Raw genomic sequence first — 17,874 nt, forward strand, 5'->3', positions numbered from 1 at the left:
TAAATTTAAAAAACAATCTGGTCACTGAAAGTTGGTATCTTGTATTCATGTGCATTTTCCTGATTATTAAGGAGGTCACCCATCTTTTCATGTTTATTGGCCTTCTGTGGTTCCTTTTGTGTGAATTGCCTGCCCATGTCCTTTGCCCTTTTTTTGGGGGGCTGTTATTTTCTTATTGTTTTGTAGGATTTCTTTACTCTAGTTTCATCCTTCGCTTTATATCCAGGGGCACTGTCTCTTCTTCTTTTCAGAATCATCTTGACTATTGCACATTTCTCTTTGACATACATTTAAAAATTTTGGAATCAGCTTGTGAAGTTCAGTGAGTCATCCTGTTGAATTTGATATTGCTTTAATTTACAAATTACTGCAGGCCGATTTGGGGAAAGGTATCGTGTATTTTACCAAAACAGTGTGTTTAATCTTTCTCAGCTTAATATGCTTATTCTGAATTAAATTATTTGTTTCACACTGTTTGTGATAAAAATTATAATAGTTTACCTTACTGCCATCTTTTTCTTTTGAAATAATTGTCATCTCTTTCAGCATATTTCTTCTCTAAATACACTTTATCTGAACCGTTTTAAGGGTAATGGTAGGATGTACAATAGTGGGTAGGAAAATTCTTTTAGAAAATCATCTTTTCTGTGTCTTGTTTTTCTAGCAATCCCCAAAGTGAGACTGGAGACAATCTACATTTGTGGAGTAGATGAGATGAGTACCCAGGATATCTTTTCCTATTTTAAAGAATATCCTCCAGCTCACATTGAATGGTTGGATGATACCTCCTGTAAGTACACTCCAGTTTTTGTTGAATATGCTTTTGTTTATGATTTTAAGAGTTCTTGCCATCTCAGATGGTGAATGATTATGGCTCAGACTGCAGACGGTCCCTGACTTATGACAGTTCGACTTACAATTTTTCGTCCTTAAGATGATGTGAAAGCGATACGCATTCAGTAAAAACTGTAGTGCTTCGAATTTTGAATTTTGACCTTGTCTGGGGTTAGCGATATGCTGTATGATACTCTGTCGTGATGCTGGGCAGTGGCAGCGAGCCGCAGCTCCCAATCAGCCATGCGTCCATGAAGGTAAACAACCAGTATGCTCACAGCCATTCTGTTTTTCACTTTCAGTGCAGTATTCAATAAATTACACGAGGTGTTCAACACTTCGTAAAAATAGGCTGTGTAGACTTGGGACTGTGTTCTCAAGGCTTTACTTTGCACCTTGCCCTATAGCTTGCCAGAGCTCTGCTTCTGCCTCAGTGTCTCTGACCTAGAACTAAACCAGAACGTCCTGACACTGTACCAGACCTCTCACCGCTGCTTGCTTTGGAACTTCACCTGCTTGCCCTAACATGTGAGCTGTCCAACTTGTGAACTCACTGTAATTTTTAACTTGCCTCCCCACTCCAAGTCTGGCCTGCCCTCTGGTAACCATTCTGCTGGCTTCTTGTCTTGACTCACTTGTAGTCTGGCTTTACTTACTGTCAGCTTTCTGACCTACGAGGTTGTACCCTGATAGTGGCCTGGTTTTCACAACTGTTTTCTTACAGAATGTTGATTCAGGGTTTTCATTGAAAGAAGAAGAAATATGACGAAGTAAAAGATTTTTCTGCTTTTTTCTTTTTACTTAACTTACACCATCCAAATCAGGGGTTGGCAAACCATTTTCTACAAAGCACTAGATAGTAACTATTTTGGGCTTTGTAGGCCATAGAGTCTCTGTCATGTTTACTCAGCTCTGCCATTGTAGCGTGGAAGGAGCCACAGACAATACATGATTGAATGAGCCTGGCTGTTTTCCATAGAACTTTATGTACAAAAACATGGTGGATGTGTAGTTCATTGTATATTAATTATACATAAATAAAGCTGGTACAAATATAAATAAACAGACAGGCAAATCAATAAATAACAGCTGGTGGGCTGGATTTGGCCTGCAGGTTGGTTTGCTAACTCCTGATTTAAGTCATTAAAACCGTAACTAAGGGATATGTGAGTCAGAGGGACCCTTAGAATTACCCAGTTCACCTACCTCTCATGGTACATCAGAAACTGAGAAACAGAGAAGGGAAATTGTTTGCCCAAGGCCATGTGGCATGTTAGTAACAAAAGTGAGAATCTTTAGACCTTCATTTCCCAAACTAAGATATAAGGGTAACATAAGTTTGAGAAATGCTGGGGCGTTTTTTTGTTTGTTTGTTTTGTTTTTGGAGGAAGATTAGCCCTGAGCTAACTACTGCCAGTCTTCCTCTTTTTGCTGAGGAAGACTGGCCCTGAGCTAACATCCATGCCCATCTTCCTCTACTTTATATGTGGGACACCTACCACAGCATGGCTTTTGCCAAGCAGTGACATGTCCGCACCTGGGATCTGAACCAGGGAACCCTGGGCAGCTGAGAAGCGGAACGTGTGAACTTAACTGCTGTGCCACCGGGCTGGCCCAGAAATGCTGTTTTAAATGAGACTTCTCATAAGCTTTTTCTTGCTAAATTCTCTTCCTTAAAGAAGCAAAATTAAATTAGTTGCTACAAAGCCAAGTGGCTGTCATACCTCCATTGTTTATATCCCATGGATACCATCATCATCCATGCTACAGTGGGGAACATCATTTAGCATGTCCAAATGACAAGGAACAGCGGAGGGCTTCCCTGTAGGGGGTAGTAGTATAAAGGATAATCCATATTTATTTGGTAATTATCGTTATCGAGAACTGCTAAGACTACATAGCACTCACTGTATGCCAGGCAATTGTAATATACAGAACTCTTTTTCGTGGCATACTTGACCATTATTTTGTGGAACCCAGTTTGGGAATGCAGCTCTAGGCTAATTTCATCAAAGAGTGTTTAGGACTACTTTCTGTACTTCCTGTCATGAGTTGGTTTGTATGTTTACTGTCATCAGTCTGTAGCTAGATGAGGCTGTAGCAGTGAACATGATGAAGTCTCTGCTCTCAAAAAACTTACCATTGGGATGTGATGTAACGTTTTATTTTAAATTTTATTTTAGGTAATGTGGTTTGGCTGGATGAAATGACAGCCACACGAGCCCTTATCAATATGAGCTCTCTGCCCGCCCTGGATAAGATAAGAAGCAGGGATGCCAATGAGGACAAGTCATCTGAGAAAAGTAAAAAAGGTAACTGAACACAAAGGAGAGACTTTAGGGCTGAAAGTCCTGTTGTTTACACAGTCAGTTTGGGTTTCTGTGCAGAGCATTATGTGACATCTCATCATCAGTTATTTCTGAAATAAGCTATGATGTGTGTTGGATCATCAGTAAATAGGAGGGGAAAATATTGGACTTTTAAATTATATGAGATGGAGTTATGTTAAGGTTCACCTTGTCCCTCACATTCCATTTTAGACAAGCAGGAAGACAGTTCAGATGATGATGAGGCTGAAGAAGGAGAAGTTGAAGATGAGAACTCAAGTGATGTAGAGGTTAGTAATAGGGCAAAGATACATGTAAGGTTTTACTGTAAAAAACTGCATGCTGTCTTTTTATTTAAGGCTTAAAGACATGGTAGATTTTGTTCTTCCTGTGGCTTTCACCATTAGACCTTCCGAGGATGTACCAGGCTCTTGGCCTTTAAGTTCGTGTGACTGTAATGAATGATTCGTGTTGAGATCTTAGAATAGTACTCACACTTCTGTATCAAAGAAAATGGTTTTTTTGAGAAATACTTTGAAGTGTTATCTAATCAATAAAATTAAGAGAAAACAAGTAATGGCATATTTCCTAATGGAGTATGTACTGTTGTTGGAAATATTAAAATGTATTCATTTAAAAATTATTTATTGAGTGCCTACTGTATACCAAATTCTAGGTACTGGGGATATAGCGTCAAGCAAAACAAAGTCCTTGCCCTCTCGGAGCCTACGTTCTAGTGGGGAAGACAGACAATACACAGATATGCAGATAAGTGATGTCAGGTCAGGAAGTGATGAGTGCTGGGAAGAGAAGTAAAGAGGGGAAAGCGGGTAGAGGACCATGGAGGCTGCTCTTGTAGACAGGCTGTCAGGGGCCACCTCTCACTTAGAAGTTCTGCAGAGGGACTAGTGCTGTGATGCTGACGAGTATTATTAAAGTTAGGACACTTTCTTCATCAAGGGTAACTTTGCTACTGAATAAATATGAAAAAGGCTTTGATTTTTATATTGAAAATGCTCTTTTTTCTTAAGTTGGACACGTTGTCTCAGGTAGAGGAAGAATCTTTGCTAAGAAACGATCTCCGTCCAGCTAACAAACTCGCCAAAGGAAATAGGTTGTTCATGAGATTTGCTACGAAAGGTAAATGTGGTATTTGGAATTGATTTTTACTTTTCATCAAAGTGATTTATTACTGAACGACATCCTTCTCTTTCGGATCAGCAGTTAGATCAAGTAGTCTCAAAGTCCCTTCAACTGTAATGTTCTGTGCTTAAGAAATGATGGCTTGCTGCCTGACTTGAATTTCGGACTTTGAAAGTGAATGTTAGTATTTGTATACTTTTGTGATTTCTGCCTAAAGTATGTTATTTTCTGTTAAATTGGTTTGCCCCATGTGCTTTTCAGCCAATTTGTCATTTGAACTAGGAACACTTTTTAAAATTGTATGTTTTTATTTATTGTAGTAATAATCTCCTAACATTGCCAATAGTGCCATCCAACTCTTGTTCTCTAAGGAATTAAATTAAAAGCCTCTTACAGTTTGTAAGGCTTTTTATGTACGATGATCTTGGTGTGCATTAAAAATATATGTGTGTGTGTGTGTATTGGCTTTTTGAATCATTTGAGAGTTAACTGGAGACAGTAACCATTCACATCTGAATACTTTCAGTATGTATTTTTGAAGAATAAGGTCTTTGTCTTACATATAGTTACCAAAATCAGGAAATTTAACGTTAATACAAGACTATTACCTAATCCGCAGTCCACATTCATGACAGTCTGCAACTGTCATCAGTTGTTCCGATAATCCCCCCGCTCTGTAATTTAAAATTGCCTTGCTCACAGTGAGTGCCGCGTAAGTGTTAGCAGTTCTTGATGATGATGGTGATAGTTATCAAATAGATTTGGATTCTTTATACTACTCCCCCTCTAAACAAGGAACCACTCCAGGACCGAGTATTTAAGTATGCCATGTTTCCTTGGTCTCCCTGAATATGGAACTACTTCTCTCCTTTGTTTTCCTTGACTGAGACATTTTTAAAGAGTATAGGCTCTTGATTTTATAGACTGCCCCTCAGTTTTGGTTTGTCTAATGTCTCCTCCTGATTAAATTTGGGTTGTGCCTTCTAGGCAAGAATACCACAGAAGTGATGTGTCATTTTCAGTGCTCGATATCAGGAAGCACATGGTATTTATTTGTCTCCTTCCCACGGATGTTAACTTTTATCACTTAAGGTGATGATCACTAGGTTTCTCCACTGTAAAGTTACCCTTTTTCCATTTGTAATTTAAAGATTTGTGGGGAGATACTGTGAGGTTATGTAAATAGCCTGTTCCTCATCAAACTTCCATGCAATAGCTTTAGCATCCATTGATGACTTTTTAACTCTATCATTTCTTTATTAGTTGGCAGTCTGCTGTAAGAGCGAGCTTTCCCTTTTTACTCATTTATTTACTTATTTAATCAGTTTATGCTCATGGCGTCGTATTTTATTCAGTTGGTTATCATCCATTACTGTCATTACTTTGGTTCACTCATTGTCTTGGATTTGGGCAGTAGAGCCCCTTCAAGCGGTGTTCTTTTGACGTGCCTCCATGATTCTTTGAGCACTTTCTTACTTTACGGCACAATAAAACATTTTGTTTTTCCAGACTCAACTTGTGCTTTCCCTGCCCAGATCTGGAATCAGCCATTTCTCCAAGGAGCTGCTGGGCATGTTTTTTTGTAGGGTGAACATACTGGTTTGTGCTACTAAGTTCATCTGTAGCACTGGATACATTCACACTGGTGTTCGTGCTTTGCGGTCAGTGAGTGTCCAAGGATTGTCAAAGACCTTTATGTCACGAAAATATGTGTGATCACTGACCGTCTTTCCTGTCTATTAACTGGCATTTTAACTTCATAAATGGGATCCTTTCTACATTTACTCGTTTGAGTGGCTGTTTGAGTGCATTCTAGATACCTGGTACTCTTTTGTTTTCTTTAAGCCATTTTGAGAAACATCATGATAAACTGGAAAAATGGTTTACCAAATATATGGAATTATGTATAATCTCTTTCTTTAACTCTGATTCTGTGTTGTTGGAGTGTTGTCATTCAGAAATAAATACCATCTTTCAGCGGGCAGTGAAAATGCCATCTCTTCTAGAAGCCTTTTTGATTCCTGAACACCTGTAACGGCTGAAGCTCTCTTGTGCTTCTTGGAACCTTGTGTATTGTATTTTTTTTCTCTTTAGTGTTTTCTCTGTGAAGTTGGTCAATTCCTTAACAGCAGCTTAACCTCATTCCTGTCTGTGTTTGGTCCACCCTCCTCACACTGCTCGGCCTCAGTAGGGACTCAGGGAGGGAGCGTTCATAGTGCATCTTTCCCTCTTGTTGGCAGATGGTGCTGATCTGATCCCAGCTATGGAAAACATTCTTTCTTTTTTATTTAACCATTCAACATTGTCTTCATACCCACAGAAAATCCTAGGTAATTGTTGTAATTAATTTTTAGATGACAAAAAGGAACTTGGAGCAGCCAGAAGAAGTCAGTATTACATGAAATATGGGAATCCAAATTATGGAGGCATGAAAGGAATTCTTAGTAATTCTTGGTGAGTCCAAAACCTTAAAATACAATAGTTTAAATAGTACTTAAGCTTTTCTTAATCCTTCAGTTGATATTCTGCAGTGGAATGTCAACACCATGTGTGGACTCAAAGGAAGACAAGAAGAAAGAATTCAAGATTCTTAACTGTGGTAAATGGTGTGAAAATGCTGAGTTTCAGTTTCATGTAAATGTCTCTGTTTCAGCACCTAACATTGCGTCAGTGCATAGTTGAAATTAATTAGTGGGTTTCAAGGTCCTTCCTGTTGGTTTTTCATTATGCGCTTGTTTTGGCAATGTTGCAGGAAGCGAAGATATCATTCCCGTCGCATTCAGCGGGATGTGATCAAGAAGAGAGCCCTGATTGGGGATGACGTTGGCTTGACGTCCTATAAACACCGACATTCCGGTAGTTGCCTGCTCAGCTCTTGGGTAGACACATGTTTGGCTCCCGAAATCATATTTTTATTCTTAATACAATCTTTTAAGGTTCCAAACTTTATCATCCTCTCTTCCTTGCCCTCACCCTCTGCCAACATATAGGAAAGTAAGTCAAGTCACGATTAATTTTAAATTGCCCATACAAAGAGGTCAAATGATTTTATAAAAGCTATTCTAACAAAAAAGGCCGGATGTGACTTAGGGAAAATTAAAATAAAACTTTTCTTAGGAATATAATGTTTCTACTATTAATATCAAAGGCTGCATGAAAAAAAGTTTTAAAGATTATGTTGTCAGATGAGCTGATTTTATTATTTCTTTGGTAAAGAAAATAGGCTGCTTGCTATGTCTAGTGTTTACACTTGTTGGCATGTACATGGATGCCTCAGTAACGTGGGGTATCATGACTTGCATTTCATTTCTTCTTTCTTTCTTTCTTTTAATGCTTATTATAAAGAACTATTTTAATTATGTTTTATAAAGATTTGCTTTTATTTTGAACCCAACCTGTGGAATCTTCTACAGGCTTTGTAGAACTAACCAAGTCAGGATACAGACATGGGAGAACATGCATACACATTCATCATTGTAACAGGGATGGGGAGAGTGAAGTCTATATGTTTTTATTTAATGCATGTATCCAAAATTGTACATTTGAAGTCTGCATCTTAATAATGTACATACTTTTCTGTTACACAGTTAAACTTTTCCAATTTCAGTTACTCTAAGATACTTTCATCATATAACCTTTATATTCATATTAAATAAATTAAAAAGCAAAGTGCTCCTAATTCTAGCACTCTAATATAACAACTGGTTTCATTTTACATTTTTCCTATTTGTCTTTTCATATTAAATATGATAATTTTTGTGGACATATATTTTATGTTCTGCTTTTACCACTTAGAGGCATTTTTCTGTGAACTTTAAAAGCACAGTTGATTTTCATTATTTGTGGTGGTTATGTTCTATAAAGTCACGATGATCGTTGAAATAGCAAATACTAAACCCTTCAGAGACTCTGGTCATGTCATTTTCATAACTGATGAGTATATATCCTTGTTTGATGGGTGTTTCTGTTTAAAGACACCTTATTTAATACATATTGTTGATTCATTAACATTGGGCTCAGTAGCCAACAGCACTGTAACTTGTGCCTGAATGAAGCTTCTCTAACACACGTATTTTCTCCATAAGGCACATCACAGCCTTCTTGCACTTAGGAACACTAGACAGCTTTGGCAGTACCCTGGGAAGCCATTTTAAAGAGTGAAATCACCAACAAAAGCCGCGAAAATGTGGAAAAGTAGCACTCAATAGACTGCAAAAAGGACGCTTGTTTACAGTATGAGAAATGAAACGAGAAGGCGGAACATTGCTTGTTTGACCTCAGCTGAGAACTTGCATGTCTAGTGACTCAGATTTTTTTCTGCTCTATGCATGTCCACAGTTGACCATGAAAGTGCCATGAGTATTGATTCTGGAGTTACAATAAATTTGGAAAATTCACAAATACAGAATCTGTGAATAATGATGCTTGACTGTGTTTTAGATGAGTTTGTGATAGTGCATCAGGCTGCTGGGTCATTTTACCCAGCCATTCTTCTGTTGTGGGTATCAGAATGGTAACCAGATTAGCACTATAGATAATGCTCCAGTAAAATCTTGGGTGTGGGAACCCCATCTTTTAAAAAAGTTCACCATCATAGAATGGAAAATCAGACTTGTTATAGTGCTTTTCCTAATGTGTTTTGGTTAAATTCCTTAGGACTAGTGAATGTTCCTGAGGAACCTATAGAAGAGGAGGAAGAGGAAGAGGAGGAGGAGGAGGACCAGGACATGGATGCAGATGACAGGGTGGTGGTAGAGTACCATGAGGAACTCCCCGCTCTCAAGCAGACCCGGGAGCGGAGCACGTCTAGGCGATCCAGTGCCAGCAGCTCAGACTCTGATGAGATGGACTATGATCTAGAACTGAAAATGATTTCCACTCCTTCACCAAAGAAGAGCATGAAAATGACTATGTATGCTGATGAAGTGGAATCTCAGTTGAAAAATATTAGGTAAAATATTTTTTCTTTTTATCAATGCTAGCTTTTAATTTTATTTTTAATACCAATTACTAACTTCTTAATTTTTCTTAATTTTACAGTCACTTTTATCTGATCTAATTTCAGTCCTTTGTAGAATTTAATAAAAGTATCTGATTTTCCCTCTAAATGTACAAGAAGTGATCCTTGTTATAAAAACTATAGACAATATACAAAGTAAAAATCACCTGTAGTCTCATCCTTTCCTAAGATAACGACAGTAGCAATTGGGTGAATAACATTCCTATTTGTTTTATGCACATACATAACACATGGAGAAATTACAGATATATTTGTACAAAAATGAAGTTATGCTATATACATTGTTTTGCATTATGCTTTTTACATTTAATGTAGACATCTGCTATTTTTTCAACTGTGTATAGTCCATTGTTTAGAAGTATTGTGATTTGTTTAACCAATCCCTTGTTGGTGGACGTTTAGGTTTCCATTTTCTTACTGTTGCACTACTAGATAAATTCGTTGAATTCTAGTTATTACATAAAACAATTGTGCATGTTTTAAAATGTGGTATTGCTAAATTTCCTTCCAGAAAGATTTTACTCACTCACATTACCACTTGTTACCTATATGCTCACCAACCTTAGGTATTATCACTCTTCCTAATTTTCACTAATTTCATGGATAAAAAAATAGTTATTTGTTTATTTTTTAAAGATTTTATTTTTCATTTTTCTCCCCAAAGCCCCCTGGTACACAGTTGTATATTTTTAGTTGTGAGTCCTAGTTGTGGCATGTGGGATGCTGCCTCAGCATGGCTCGATGAGCAGTGCCATGTCCGCGCCCAGGATCCGAACCGGCGAAACCCTGGGCCACTGAAGCAGAGTGTGTGAACCCAACCACTCAGCCACGGGGCCGGCCCCAAAATAGTTATTTTAATATGCATTTCTTTGGTGGCTAGTGGGGATGAGCAGATTCCTGAGGGCAGATAGCATTTGTACAACTCAACGGGTTGGGGTCTGGGGATGTTCTCTCTAAGTGTTCTTGGTGGTATGTGTGGGGAAAAGAGAAAAAACATTCAAGCTGGTTTGTTCACATCTGTATTTTTAGTTTTTGGAGAACTTTCTGAAGATGAATGCTACCAGAATAATGCTGGTCCCCAGCATGGTAGCAGATGTCTTTGACAGAGAAGTCTGCCCTTTAAAGAAGGGGGTTGTAGACTGTGTTGTACCTTAACTATAGCCAAATCACAGCCCGGGTGAGCAGAGGCCTGGAGCCCTTTGTGGGCCTCTGCTCAATGTTTGTCCCAGGAGAAGCAGACACAGTTACGTGCTCTGTGCTAGCTTTCAGATATCATGTCGGCAAACCACTCAGGAAAACTCGGGAACCTGCTTACCCTGACTGCCCTTTTTACAGCAGGCTGATCAGGATTTTTGTAAGCAAATAGTTGCTGATGTGTGGTGTTTGTAAGTGAATGGTGGCCATCTTAGATTGGGTTTCTTAAATTGTTTTCACTAAGATTTATAAGATTGTTCTGTGGGCACTGTCCCACAGTTCAAGTTGATTCACTATGATCTTTTTTTTTTTTTTTAAAGAAACTCTATGAGGGCAGATACTATATCCACAAGCAATATCAAAAACCGAATTGGTAACAAATTGCTGCCTGAGAAATTTGCAGATGTCCGACATTTGTTAGATGAAAAACGTCAGCACACACGTCCGCGGCCACCAGGCAGCAGTGCTAAATCAGGTATTGTTGTTCAGTGGTGTTTCTGGGCTTCATTCTTAGCTTCAGAAAGCAAATTGAGGCAGGGATAGGTTCTTGGATCATGTTGCCATTTGTGGACCTATTTAGTTGTCCTGGCTCATCACTTCTAGATTTTGGGTTAGGCATTGGCACTTGAGGACAAGAGAATTAATCAGACTTTTGCAATACTAACTTTCAATATTTTTGTCCCAAGCAATTTTTACTCTATAAGTCATTGGTATACTTTATACATAAGGATGGTAAAAATTAAGTTGGGTTGTTGTATAAATGGTTAAGAATTTGAGCTAGATAGTTTACATGTACACAGACACATACAGTGGCTACTTGGCTATGCCTGCTATGTGCCAGGCCCTGGGCTAGGTGCTGGGAGTGTTAGAAGTCTTTGGAGAGGATGCCAAGTCATAGAATTCAGATGGAGAAACATGAGTGCGCACATTCAGATAATTCCACTCCAGAGCAGAATGCAGTAAGTGCTCTGGTAGGTCTGTAAGTGGTGGACTGTGGGTGCAGAGAGGGGAGGGTGGTCTCCTGGGGGAATTGTGGAAGGCTTCTTAAAGAAAGTGGCTTTAGGGCAAGGCCATGGGGAGGGAATAGGATCTCAGTTGGCAGACCTAGTTTTTTGAGGTGATAAGTAACCTGATCTTATATCTGTTTTAGGTGGCAGAGTAGGGTTGGGTAGAGAGTTAAGTAAGGAGGCCTGAACTAGGGTCGGAAACAGTAGAGACAAAATGGATGAGAACATCAAACCTTGTGAAGGAAGAAGACTTGGCAGTGGGAAGTGAGGAAGGAAAGGGAGAAAAGCCAATGGGCCCAGGCCAGAGGGACCGGAAAGATGAGGATGCTTGCTCTCCGGGAGAATGAGCAACAATCTGAGAGTAAGAAAGCCCTAGCACAATGACTTGCTAATAAACATATTTTCCTTGTTGCTGTTAGTGTTAGAAGGAGCGCAAGAGGACAGGCAAGTTTTTGAGGGGATTGGGGAAAAAGCAAAGTTGATTTGAGACATCTTCCCTTGATCCTTTTTTTTTTGCCAATCTCATTACCTTTATTGTTAAATGTAGTAAGTTTATTGAGAACTTAAATGTTCAAAGATTGTGGCTTCTGCCCTCAGGGAACTTGCAGTATTGCTTGTCAGCCGAAATGTTTGTAAATTATTTGCTCTGCTCAGTTCTACTGAAAAAACAAAACAGTTGATTCTGCTTCAGAAATTCCTTTCTGGAGCAGTCAGCTGAGATTATTTTGCTCTGAGAACCGCAACGTCCGAATTTTCCTAAGGGATCCAGACTGATTACAGAGAGACAAGGCTTTTAGAAGCCTGATTGTGTCCTCACTAGAGGAGATTTGGCACCAGGTTCTGCAGAGATCTCAGGCTGACAATCCGGATAGCAAAGCACACACACTTGGTCACAGTAGTACTTTCTTTCTTTTTCTAGATATACGCCAGCGATTAGGAAAAAGACCATATTCTCCGGAAAAGGCTTTTAGTAGTAACCCTGTTGTTCGGAGAGAGCCCTTTTCTGATGTACATAGTAGGCTAGGTGTTCCCAGGCAAGACATTAAAGGCCTCTACTCTGATACTCGGGAGAAGAAATCAGGTTGGTAACACTTAAAATTGATGGGGATGGGAATTGGGTAAGAGCAAGGACAATGGGTGTAGCATAGAAATACTTTGTTAGCAGGAGACAGGAAATAGCATATGCCAAAAATAAATTATTTTTCCTCTTCCATTATCATCATCATCATCATGACCACCGTCATGATAACAATATGGAAAATTTAGAAAAGAGAAAGAAAACCACCCCTGGTTCTGTTTAGCACAAATACTTTTTAGTTTCTTGTATGCTATTCCAGTCTTTGTCCATATACATAGCCCACTTTTTTCATATAGCATTTTATCGTAATCATTTTTCCGCTTGTTATATTCCTTATGAATAAAGCTGTTAAGTGCCTTGTAGTGTGGCTATACTATGAAATTCTAAATACATTTCTCTGTTGTTAGGCATTAATGAAGTATATTTTAAAAATTAGTGGATAGTGGGCAGAATCTCTGAAAGTTTACAGTGTAGCAGGCCCTTCAGTTTGCAGAATGTTACAGCTGGGAGTGATCTTGGAATGGCTTGCTCCTGGCAGAATGAAACTACACAGGATGGTGAGTCTCACCAGGGTGGGGCAGGTGGAGCATTGACAGCCTCCCAGATGATTCCTGTATGCCTAGCATGGGGGACATCAGTCCCCTAACTGTTTGAGTCTCCCACTGGATCTAGATCCCTCAGTTTGCAGGCAGGGGACTTCAGCCAAGGAGATGAAGTTACCTGCCCAAGACTGCACAGTGGTTGCAAGTCCCACAGACCTCCCACTGTCTCCTGCATGTTAGGTGTTGGCAGTGCCCCTGCTTCCTCAGTACTACCCTGTGTCTCAGCATTGACTGCCAAAACTGAAATGCCTTCTCACCCAAACAGGTAGTTTATGGACTCGCTTAGGATCTGCACCCAAGACCAAAGAAAAGAACATGAAGAAAGTGGATCCCAGGGTGCCTGGCACTGAGGAAGATGACTCTGAGCTGCAAAGGGCATGGGGGGCTCTGATTAAGGAGAAAGAACAGTCTCGCCAAAAGAAGAGCCGGTTAGATAACTTACCATCTCTCCAGATTGAAGTTAGTCGGGAAAGCAGCTCTGCTTCAGAGGCAGAGTCCTGATGCCCCTTGGGGCCGATGGCAGCTGCCCTAAAGCCTGACGTTCTTGTGCAGAGTGGGGCGCACAGTAGGACCCTCCCCCTGCAGGAGTTGGCGCCCGTCCTGCTCTTACTCATACAGTCACCCTCAGCTCTTGCTTCTTCAGCAAGACATCTTAAGAATGTGACGTGTTTTGAAGGGCATCTATCTATTTATCTTTTGCTGCAGAGTTATAGTTCTGGGCCCTCAATTCTTTTCCCACCACCCCACAAGCTTTACCCTCTGAGGAAGAGGCAGCCCTCCAGATTTTGTAGACGTTTTTCTTAATATTTTTAACATTGTGTCTTTTAAAAGAAATGTTTTACACAGTTCATCCAAAGAGCAGAGAACTGAACTTCTCACTATTGCCTTGGCCCTGACAGCTGTTACCAGCACCCTTTTCCCAAGAAAAGTCAATTCCCAGGTGCTTATTGGACAGCCTTCGAGGGGGAAGATGAGGGAAGCTGCCAGCTCACCCTTCCAGGACCCTAGTGTGGGGGCCGACTCTCATGGACCTGACCGCAGAGGTGCACCAGTGCTGCCCAGGTAGATAAGAGATGCAGCGTCGATCGTGCTTCTGGTCCTCCCTGGGGATTTCTGTTAGGGGCCTCTTGTTAGTGATCAGCATGAAGTGAAGATCAAGTTCAGTGCTGTGGGATTTTTAGGAACAATAAACTGTGACTTCTGGATTTGGGGTGGATTTTTGTGCTAGGGGCAGGGTCATGGGTTAATGTTAAACAATTTTTAAGTCTGTATTATGTTTAAAAAATATTAATGATTTAAAAGTTTAAATTTTTAATTTTTATATGTGAAAATACTTCCTGTTGGCTACAAGGGAAGCTCAAGTGGTGTCTTCTTATGTGCTGTTAAATATATATTATATACTTTGGAAGAAGGCAAAGAGAGGAGTCTCATTATTTTTAAATGACCCTAATTGTGTAATTTGTCTGTTGTACATAGAGTTCAACTTGCTTTTTGGCCACTGTAGGAAAAAATCCATCTGTCTGAGATGGGGTTATGTTTATTATCACTTTAGAAGTGATACATTGATATTTATTCTTTCTGTCTCCAAGTTCTAGCACCTGAAGACATCCTCAAAACTGGCAAATAAGATAATAGTTTAGAAATTGTAGTTCATTTATTTCTAAACTCTCTTCAGATTATTTTACCATGAAAAGGTGGTAGATCATTTTGTCTTCCTGTCTGATTTTTATTTTGAAGTATTTAATGTTTGTATTCCTCTGCAGGCTTAAAAATAGTGTTTCACTTGAATTCACTAGAACTTAGGCATTAGAGAGAGTAAACATTTGCCCCTATTGTGATGTCACAGATCCTCACCTGTCTGGAGTGTTTCCATACCCAATGCATCCTTGGATTCTAGAGATCTTTACTTGTGGCTGAGCTAATGGTCACATTGATGCTGATTACACTGTGGTGCGATTAAACGCAGGACACTGTTGTTAATAAAGGAAGTAAAGGGCTGCGAGACTTGAGAGCTGCAATAAAAACTGTATTGTCCATACTTTATTGGTTAACCTGCTGGTTTCCCTCCCTTTAGAGAGATTAGAACATATAATTGTATGTTTCAGCTTCCTAATAGGATTCTAGGGAAGGGATGGCTCTGGTTTCTCTGCCACTTCAGACGTAAGGTTTCTGAGGGTTCTTAGCTCTTCTTGCTTTGTGAAGCATGCACCTGAGACCCAGGTTCTTGAGGAGGGTCAGGGTTTGGGAGTTGGTAGAGTGAGAAGTACAGGGGCCTGACAGTCAGGGATCTGGATGCCAACTCCTGGCTCTGCTCCATGAGCCTGGGCCTCAGTTTCCTTATCTAGTAAATGAATGGGCTGGAACCAGAGCTTCTGGCTTTGTTGGTGTATCTTAGTGGTGTTTTACTCTTCCCCAAGCTATGGCTGCAGTGGGCTGGCAAGCCCTAATTTCTGTTGCAGGCCTGGGGTTGGAGATGTGTCAAGGAGACACTGAGGGTGTGCACAAGGTTATGGACAGAGACTTAGCCCCATCCCATTTCTGTGATAGTCTGTAGGTCTACTAGTGGGACAGAGATGTCCTTGTGGTCAGGGTCTCAACTGACATGGTCTCTGAGTGTTCAGAAAATGCCCCTTCTTAGATTTTCCTTTGTTTTTCCCGGTTGTGACCCTTTCCCACCAGTAGTGCAGGCCCTTTTTCCCCATGGCCTTTCAGCTCTTACCAGTCTCCTGCTAGAGATCGGGGTAGACTTTCTGGAAGGGTGGTGGTGTGTAGTCAAAACTGGGTCTTTGATCTAACCAAGAAAAGTGCCCACTTCAGCAGCCTTGCAGTTCCCACAAACACACAGAACCCAGAAAAGTATCTTTAAAGATTTTAAGTGTATTTCCCAAAGCTGTTGGCCTTCTCCTCTCTCGCTCTCCAGCCTACACTCAGATCTTGCAACATCTCATGGGTGCCCTGAATGCCCAGGCCTTTTCTTTGGAGTTTGGGAGCGAAGACAGACAGCTGGGACAGTCCCCTGGTGGGCAGCTCAGCGTGCTTCTATCGTGGGCATTCCTCATGTATGTGGGCAGCAGGCTACACACTTTTCTGTATTCGTCTTGGTCTTTACACATATGAGATTTTAAATGTGTTTCTTGCTGCTTGATGATAATTGCAGATACCTCATTTCAGTTTCCCACTTGGAGAAACTGAAACCTCTTGGAGAGGTACCAGCTACCCAGGAGAACTTGTGGAGCCCACCACAAAATGTAAACTCTCCTCCCCTGGCCTCCTCTCGCCTGATCCCATGAATCCCTCCCCTTAGATGAACACTCTCTTCTCCCAGTCCATCCCTTTAGCAGCCTCTTCCCTGGTCTCTGCCCCATCTCTCCCTCTCCGTTCTGTGCACTGCAGCTGGCATGAACTTTTGTTGCTAGCAGCTTTACTGAGATATAATTTACACTGCATACAGTTCACCCATTTGAAGTGTATACTTCAGTGGCATTTAGTATATTCACAGAGTTGTGCAACTACCACCATAATCAATTTTAGAACATTTTCAAACACCAAAAAGAAACCTTGTACCTATTAGCAGTCACTCCCCGTTCCCTCTTCCCCCGGCAACCACTAACTACTTTCTGTCTATGGATTTGCCTATTCTAAACTTTTCATATAAATGCAGTCGTACACTCTGGGGCTATTTGTGACTGGCTTCTTTCACTAAACATGTTTTTGAGGTTCATCCATGTTGTAGCATATATCAATACTTCATTTTTTTCATTGCTGAATAATGTTCCATCGTATAGATATACCACATTTTATTTATCCATTCATTAATTAATGGACATTTGCATTGTTTCCAGTTTTTGGCTGTTACGAAGAATGCTGCTATGAACATTCACGTAGAAGTTTTTCTGTGGACATATTTTTTTTTGTTTCTCTTGGGTATATGCCTAGGAGTGAAATTGCTGGGTCTTATGGCAACTTTATCATTAACCTTTGGAGAACTGCCAGACTATTTTCCCAAGTGGAATCATTTTCCATTCTCCCTAGCAATATACGAGAGTTCCAGTTTTTCCACATCCTTGTCAACACTTGTTATTTTCCGATGTGAATGGTATCTCATTGTGGTTTGATTTGCATTTCCCTGATGACTGATGATGTTGGGCATCTTTCCATGTGCTTCAGGATGAACTTTCTGAAGAAAATTATTCCTGTTGTTCCTCTGCTGAAAACCTTTCCAAAGCTTTACTGTTGCCCTTGGAATAAATTCCACATTCCTTTGACAGCTCACAAGGCTGGTCAGGATCCAGCCTCCGGCATGTCCCTGGCTTATTCTCCTGTCCTCCCTGTCCTCTGCTCACTGGTCCCCTGGGCCCATCTGGATCTCACCAGCCTTCCAGACTCTGCTCAGTCTGTTACACACTCTCCTGGTCCTCTCCCGTCCCACCTCAGCCTTGCCTCCTCTTTTCCCTCATCCTCAAGGACTTAGAGACTCCTCCAGGAGTCCACCCTCAACTTCCAGGCCAGGCAGTCAGCCCCTGTATGTGTCCTACTGGCCTGCCATGATGAGTCTTGGCTCATTCTGGGGTTAGGTTATGAAGTCACACCTAAGATAAAAATGGAATGTAAACAAAATTCCTCCTGGAAACCCTGAGGAAGGTGCCATGTTGAAGACCGGCATCGTGAG

General features: G+C 40.5%; 1 protein-coding gene across 3 annotated transcripts in view; it reads left to right on the plus strand.

The window, feature by feature from the left end:
- Positions 1–16,965, plus strand: part of NCBP3 (nuclear cap binding subunit 3) — a 28,640-nt gene extending 11,675 nt beyond the window's left edge. For 2 of the 3 annotated variants that reach the window (XM_046675892.1, XM_046675894.1), the window contains exons 4-15: positions 665–790; positions 3,018–3,146; positions 3,375–3,451; positions 4,193–4,301; positions 6,659–6,758; positions 7,057–7,183; positions 7,295–7,298; positions 8,961–9,255; positions 10,839–10,993; positions 12,445–12,606; positions 13,471–13,633; positions 14,105–16,965. In XM_046675892.1, coding sequence (XP_046531848.1) covers positions 665–790; positions 3,018–3,146; positions 3,375–3,451; positions 4,193–4,301; positions 6,659–6,758; positions 7,057–7,183; positions 7,295–7,298; positions 8,961–9,255; positions 10,839–10,993; positions 12,445–12,606; positions 13,471–13,633; positions 14,105–14,213 — 1,556 coding nt within the window. In that variant the 3' untranslated portion in view covers positions 14,214–16,965. The remainder of the gene's footprint in view (positions 1–664; positions 791–3,017; positions 3,147–3,374; positions 3,452–4,192; positions 4,302–6,658; positions 6,759–7,056; positions 7,184–7,294; positions 7,299–8,960; positions 9,256–10,838; positions 10,994–12,444; positions 12,607–13,470; positions 13,634–14,104) is intronic. The other variant, XM_046675893.1, reaches the window with a different exon arrangement.
- The last annotated feature ends 909 nt before the right edge of the window (positions 16,966–17,874 follow it).

The sequence above is a fragment of the Equus quagga genome, chromosome 11, assembly GCF_021613505.1.
Source record: "Equus quagga isolate Etosha38 chromosome 11, UCLA_HA_Equagga_1.0, whole genome shotgun sequence".
Taxonomy (NCBI): Eukaryota; Metazoa; Chordata; class Mammalia; order Perissodactyla; family Equidae; genus Equus; species Equus quagga.